General features: G+C 38.6%; 1 protein-coding gene across 1 annotated transcript in view; it reads left to right on the top strand.

Annotated features, from left to right (window-relative positions):
- The window catches only part of LOC126174886 (hyaluronan mediated motility receptor-like), a 130,380-nt gene extending 123,949 nt beyond the window's left edge, over positions 1–6,431 (top strand). Inside the window, exon 5 of the mRNA XM_049921309.1 lies at positions 4,999–6,431. Within this exon, the coding sequence (XP_049777266.1) occupies positions 4,999–5,328 (330 nt within the window). The 3' untranslated portion in view covers positions 5,329–6,431. The remainder of the gene's footprint in view (positions 1–4,998) is intronic.
- Positions 6,432–7,870: the final 1,439 nt, after the last annotated feature.

Below are 7,870 nucleotides of genomic sequence, written 5' to 3' on the forward strand. Positions count from 1 at the left end.
CTGAAAACAGAATTGACAGCAAGAAACAAGACAAAAGCTATAAATACTTATGCTATACCAATATTGACCTACTCATTTGGAGTAGTGAAATGGAGTAACACAGACCTAGAAGCACTCGATACACTTACACGATCACAATGCCACAAATATAGAATACATCACATACATTCAGCAACTGAAAGATTCACATTAAGCAGAAAGGAAGGAGGAAGGGGATTTATCGACATAAAAAACCTGCCTTATGGACAGGTAGACAATTTAAGAAAATTCTTTATAGAATGAGCAGAAACTAGCAAAATACACAAAGCAATCACTCATATAAATACATCGGCTACACCACTGCAATTTCATAACCGCTTCTACAGCCCTCTAGATCACATAACATCAACAGATACGAAGACATACTGGATATACTGGAACAGAACCATTATAACAGATAAAACACCACCACATCTAACAGAGCCACACATTGATCAAGACGCATCCAACACATGGCTAAGAAAAGGCAATATATACAGTGAGACGGAAGGATTCATGATTGCAATACAGGATCAAACAATAAAAACCAGATATTACAGCAAGCATATTATTAAAGGTCCCAATACCACAACAGATAAATGCAGACTTTGCAAACAACAAATAGAAACATTAGATCACATCACAAGCAGATGTACAATACTAGCAAATACATCAACAGCTTGCCTTACAACATAAACTTATAAAACAACACGTTCCCACATACAAGTATGCACCACAAAATGTACTGGAGAATGATGAATACAAATTATACTGAAACAGAACCATTATAACAGATAAAACACCACCACATAACAAACCTGACATCATACTCACCAATAAAAAGAAGAAATTAACACAACTAATTGAAATATCCATATCCAATACAACAAATATACAGAAGAAAACAGGAGAAAAAATTGAAAAATACATCCAACTGCTGAGGAAGTCAAAGACATGTGGCATCAGGATAAAGTTGACATACCAATTATACTATCAACTACAGGAGTCATACCACACAATATCCACCAGTACATCAATGCAATACAGCTACATCCAAACTTATATATACAACTACAGAAATCCGTAATTATTGATAAATGTTCAATGACCCGAAAGTTCCTAAATGCAATATAACATATACCGTACAATTAAAAGGAAATCACGCTTGATCAAGGTCCGCGTCAATTTCCATTTTTAACCAGACCTAAGGTCTGAGAAAGGAAAGAAGATGATAATAATAATAGTGCCGCATGTTATTCCTGTCTTGAATTTCTTAACCTCTTCGCTCACCTTCCACTTAAGTACATGTGCATCTTATGTATATGAATCTGTCACGCCAGCATCCTTAAAGTACTTTCTAGCTTTGTTGATGTACCTCACATTCTTAATGCTTTCTGTGTAGTCAAATATCCGGTTAGTGTCTTGCGTGTCGGACATTCTCATGACATGCCCATAAAATTTCAGCTGAAATTTCTTCAAATTATATACTATGTTAGGTATCTGTTCAGTCTCTCCTCCTGTCTCAGTAGCCCTGGGATTTTTCTGATGATTCTTCCCATTAATTTTCTGATATTTTGTAGTGCACCTTTCCAATCCATGACTGATGTTTCTGATTAACATAAGTTTTCTGGTTTTATGAGTGTTGTAAAATCTTGCTTTTATTTTACACGGTTGGTATGATTTGTTGCAGATGCTTTCGCTCTTTCAGAATGCTTTAGTCATCACTTTATGTCTTTGTTCATGAGCTTCTTTCTCTATCCCTTTTGCCTGTATCATCTCCCCAAGGTGCCTGAATTTGTGAACTTTTTTGATCTTGCTGTATTTTGTCATAATGTTTTTCATGCATCTTTTTGGTTTTGACAGATATTCTATTTGCTTGTAGTCTCACCTTTTCAGCCTTCTCTTTCAGTATCTGCATTTACTTTACCTCTGTTTTTGTGTTATCTGTTCGGCGAGGTGTTAATCGAATGCCACTCAGTCAATATCTAGTCCTTTGCTATTTCTTCCTAGCCTGATTGGTTTATAAAGTCCTTGTACTAAATTCTTTTTCTCGTTTCCTGACAGTTTTGTTAAATAATTTGTTGAACTATAGTAGTGAAACACCATCACCTTGTCTCTCTTCATGATCCCTTTGCAAACGATATGTAAGGGGGTTGCAGTATATTCCTAGTTGTCATTTAAAGCTGGTTCCTGAAATTTTGTAAGAAGGCTTTCTCAGGATAGTTTACATTTGTCTCAGAGTCCACCAGTTCAATTTTTTAATCATCTCTGTGACACTCCTGTGGGTCGTACAAAACCTGTGACCACTTGTGTTGTCTGTCTCTGTACCTGTTCAATATCCCCTGTTGGTACTTTTGGTACCGCCTCCTCCCTAGCAAAAAACATAAATACAGCCAAACTTCCCTTGATATGCCATACGATCATACTTTAGATAATAAGTGAATGTATGGTACTGAGTCGAGTGCTTTCCAGAAACAGAGAAATACTGCATCTACTTGACTGCCTTGATCCATGACTTTCAGGATGCAAGGCAAGAAAAGTGCAAGTTGGGTTTCACGGTATAAATGTTGTTTGAATCCATCCTGGTTGGCATGGGGGAGGTCATTATATTAGAGAGACCTCACTGTGTTTGAGCTCATACTATATTCTTAGGCTCTACAGCACATGGAGGCCAGTGATACTGGATTGTAATTTTGTGGATCACTTCTGCTACCCTTTTTGTAGATGTTATGATGTGTGCTTTCTTCTAACTACTAGGCACAATTTTTTTTTATTTGAGGGATCTAAACTAGATATATTTAACAGAGGGGCTCATTCACCTTCAGTTCTGTTCTCTCTTTGCACCCTTTCTTTCTTGTTAAGATACTGTGTCCAGCATGGTAGCCATTCCATTGTGGGAAGGGGGTTTGGGGCTGTGATCAAGTACCTGCATGGTGGTAGCCCCCTGACCATACAGGGATTGCACTGTTGGTGTCGGAGGTGGAAACTTTCCACACATGCCAAGGAGTATGTGCCCATTGTGTGTGGGGTGCGGGGAACCCGGGCAATGTAATTGTTGCTGTAGCTGGGTGGTGCCTGTGGGGAGAGCCCTCATTTGGAATGGGTGTTGCCATAGAGGAAGACTCGTACATGAAGCAAATAAAACTCTTTCCTTTTTGGTGGCCACACGGCACCAGCAGTCTCTTCTGAAGGTGAGACTTGCTGTAGCACAGAGTATATGACCCCAAAATGTTTCCTTCTCTGACTACGCCATGGAAGGAACGTATGGCTGAGAAACAAGGTGAGACAATCTCTTCCCAATATTTAGGCTGTTCTAGGACCGACGGGGATTCCTTTTTGACTACAGAGCCACTTTTCTTCAATAAACGCCTCGAGGACAGGTTTGGGGACATAGCAGCAATTTCAAAAATGAGAAGTGGCTCCATTCTGATTAAAACAGTCTCCCTTGCTGAGTGCTGAGTCAATGGTGCTGCTTGCCTGTGACAAGCTGGATGCCATTCCTGTAACTATAACTCCCCATAAGATTCCCAGTATGATACAGGTTATCACCTTCAACCATGATCTCCTTTTACAGACCAATGATGAGTTACATGGCAGTTTGAAGTGGTAATGCATGGATTTTGTCCATTGTGTGCAGTGGGGGCCAATGGACAATAGTTCATACTGGAGGTGGGAGCTTTCTTCGCCTTTGAAGGTGACTTGTTTCCTGAAAAGAATGAGGGATGTTGACTCCCCACCTACTGGGAATGTTATTCCCAACCCCAGCCAGAGAAGCAACAGGTTCCTCCAACATCTCTTATGAGGAAGGGGTCCCTCAGGATGCCCCCTTCCCAGTAATCTACTGATCTGCAACAGCATGCCAGCCAGTGGCAGGAGGAGCCACAGTTTGGAGGTCATAGAACTTCATGTTCCTCCTCTGTGGCAGACAAGCTCTCACAAACAGCTAAATCGTCTAATGAGAAAGACAACTAGTAGTCCTCAAAGAAAGAGGTGGTCCCGGTGGCCTCTATGCCACCTGTTCTGCCGCCATCCCAGAGATGGCATCACTGATGCCCGCTCCCCCCGTCCTCCCCACACGCACACAGCCTTGGTTTAGAACCAATGTGCATTGACACTGTATCCTTGTAGGTGGTGGCAGCAGGTGGCCCTGAGGCACGACCTGCCTTCTTGGTCCCTCCATGCCCTCACTGTAAACTGATAGCGTGATCCTCCAGTGGAAATGTAGCAGTTTTTTCCACCTGGCTGGGCTATGATATCTCTTTGTTTCCCACACTTTTTGTATGATCCTTCAGGAAACTAGGTTCCCAGCAATGCAGACCCCCTACCCTTCATTGCTGTTCAGCTCTTTTAAGAATCACACTGACTATGAATGTGTTGGGCAGTGTTTGAACATACATTCTGGACTCTGTCTACAGCAAACGCATGCCACTTGATATGTCTTTGCAAGTTGTGGCTGTTCTTGTGAGGACTTCTCTGTAATTTAGTAGATAAAGTTGTATCCCAAAGCTATATTAAGTAAGTAGAGATACACACGTAGAAACATTGAAGGATATAATGAGCAATCTACAGCATCACCAGATAAAATTAGAAATCCGACACTGTCAGAAAGTGAAACCTCTGTATTATGAACTTTTAGTCTGTAATTTGAAACACTTAAAGATAAAGGGAATAAGTGATATGTAGTGTGTAATAGGACTAATGAGAGGATGCATGTGAGATGGAGTTGAGAGAGGAATGCAAGTTCCAACAATGGGGGAATTAAAGAATAAGGAAGCTCTGAATATCAGGCTCACAGTGTGTGATAAATTCCAGTGAATGGCGTCGACAAATTTAGGTAAATGAAAATGTGAAGGTGCGAGCAGATAGATAAGTTCACCTGCTGCTTAAGCTATATTTTATTGTCTCAAGGTATACAACAGTGTCATAAGCAGATCATTTCCTTTTGTGTACTGTATCATATGCAAATCATTTTAATTACAGGAAGTGGAAAAACTGAGATCACAGGCTCGTGCTCAGAAGGCTACAGTGGACAAATTGAAGTCTGAATTGACAGCCTCAGCCCGTAAAAAAGTGGGTACTACTACTGCAGCCAGGCAAATTCTTAAGAATAGAGATAACAGTCCCGGGAAGAAACCTCCAAAGGGAAAAGATGGTGGTGATGTAAGTCCTGCACGGCATGTACCTGTGGGAAAAGAGAACAGCCCCATTCATACTAACTTCGTAAGAAGTAAAGAAAATGGTTCATCAAACATGTCACCTGTTGCAACGTCTACACCGAAAGCATTCATAGACAGAGGAAATAATGCGTAAAAGTAATCTGAGCTAATCAATTTTGTATCATGCACTTGATGTGTAAATTTTTTTGCTCACAAATGTTATTTATTTTAATTTTTATTCAGTTGCTGAGGTTGAATTGTGGTGGCTTAGTGCTAAAAATTTCATTTAATTTAATGGATGATTTTGTTCTTGTAAAAGAAGGCAGACGTTAACGACTTCATTCAGCAATTAGCTGTCTTTGTACTTTTCAGGTGACAGTTCTTGTAACATCTCTAGTTGCCAAAAATTTATGACTCAATTCTTCAAAAGAAATGAGGTGTCTCGGCTTAGCAATAGAATAATTTGCTTTGAAGAAAACAAATACTCAATAAAAAAATAAAAAATGGAGTAACTACCACAATTCACCAATTGCAAAATATTTAAAGTGTGGTGTAATTTTAATATTAGAATTATCAGACTGTTTCTGTGTGTGTGTGTGTGTGTGTGTGTGTGTGTGTGTGTGTGTGTGTGTGTGTGTGTGTGTGTGTTTAAAGGAAAAAAGACTGACAACTTGCTTCCATAAATTTACTGTGTCATTTACTTTACATTCCAGTGTAACAACTGGTTTTGTTATATGCCAAATTAGTGTGTAAGAATTCTGTGTAAATACTTGACTGCATTGTGCTGTATTTACCAAATCATAGTGGCACATATTTTTACTGAGATTGACGCTGTCATTTGAAGCTTGTAAATGGGCGTTAAGATATTAGCATCAGACAAACCTACAATGTTGGTTTTTAGTAAATTTGTATGTGTTGATAGTTGTACATTTAAGTGATCATGGACGTTCAAATGTAACTTTTACTGGAGGCTGCCCATTCAAAGAAAAAGTTCCAGCATAGTATGATAAGTTTTTATTTTTATATTGTAATAAATTTGTTGAATGCGCGGCTGTATTGGCTGTGACATCAGTGTATACAATTTTTTGTGTCTTTGTATTTTTTATTTGATATATCTTGTTTCTGTGTGTGGTCTGGGAGTGAGAATCAAATCTTTAAGTCACATTACAGTGATGGTAATTTGGTTTGTGATAACAGTCCATTTTCATAATGTGTGCTAATGTTTCTTGGCTTTCAATAAAGAAGGAAAAAGAAGAAGTGACATAATGTCTGTACGAATGCTGCTGTTGGCAACACATTTCATTTTAATTGTAGCAGTATGTCAGAGGCTGCAAAAGAATTACATCATTTCACTAGATTTATATGACAGCAGTTTATAAAAGGTGGAATTGCCACAACAATGTGTTCTGTAACCACACTTACTTGAGTACTCCTATTTATCACTAGAGCCAATGGAAAATAATGGAAATAGTCAAGATAACCTCTTAGGTGAGTGAAGTTGAGCCACTGAACTGTTGGACAAGCTCACAAACAAATTGGACACTGGTAACCTTTCGGACAAGTAATGCTTAAGAGCTCACACACACAATCTTTCCCAATTAGTCTTATTATTGCATCTTTGGATGAGGACTCTGTGGGAAGACTCAGTGTTCATAATTTTGTTTATTCCAGTATCAAACTAAATTCAGTATTTTGTTTTTAAGACATTGACATCTACCAGCTGGTCTATCAAAGATGTTGTTCATTACATAGCTAACTATTCATCCATTTCAATAAATGTGTTCCATTTATTATTGGAAGTGATTAATTTAATATTTATAATATGCCTGCAATAGCTGAACATCAGTAAGAGAAGGTTCTATAAAATATGCTACTAAAAAACCTTTTTCTAGCTTTTCCCCTTCACATTTAAGATACATAAAAGCTGTAAAAGTAATTATATTTTGCATATTCTGCAGCAGACGTCAAAGACGAAAGATGAGGAGATTCCATAATTCTCAGGTGTAACTCTCACAAGTACACTTGCATTCCATTTAGCTTATTGCTTATTTGAAAGATGTGGTTTAATCTTATTTAATGTGAATATAAATGTACTTCGTTAAAATTACTGCTGTTTTTTTAGCAAAACATTAATCTTCTGATAAATGCTTCTGCTTCATTTTCTTATTCTTCAGGAGTACATCACAGACAGTGAATGGGGTTTGTGAGTCTCCAGTCTGTCACATCTTAGCACTTCATAACCAAATGAGAGGTCTGCTTGCTATTACATTATTTCTGGTATGTGGCTTAAGTGTTCTTCACTGGACAAATAAAAATCAAGAACAGAAGCGTTTACTGCTTCCTGTAGTATAAGCAGATAATTGTTGTATATTTGGAGCACATCAATCAAAATCTTCTATTAATGGCTAATGTGTATAGAAGATTTTGATTGATGCGATCTACAGGATGAAGCGAAATTTGTGCACTCGGGCTTCACAGTGCGACTCCTCACATGCCAGCGATAAAAAAAAAAAAAAAAAAAAAAAAAAGTCACAAAATTTCGACTGGCGAGTAAACCTGGCAGAAAAAGGAAAAAGTGGTAGTCTGGCAACACTAGGTTCGTTTGAGCAGTTACCAGAAAGCGCCAGACAACAGGCTGTAGTGTGCATGCGCAGCTACGATGACGTAGGCAGCCCGTGCTTGGTGCTTGCTCTGCT

This window comes from Schistocerca cancellata, chromosome 3 (genome assembly GCF_023864275.1).
Source record: "Schistocerca cancellata isolate TAMUIC-IGC-003103 chromosome 3, iqSchCanc2.1, whole genome shotgun sequence".
Classification (NCBI taxonomy): Eukaryota; Metazoa; Arthropoda; class Insecta; order Orthoptera; family Acrididae; genus Schistocerca; species Schistocerca cancellata.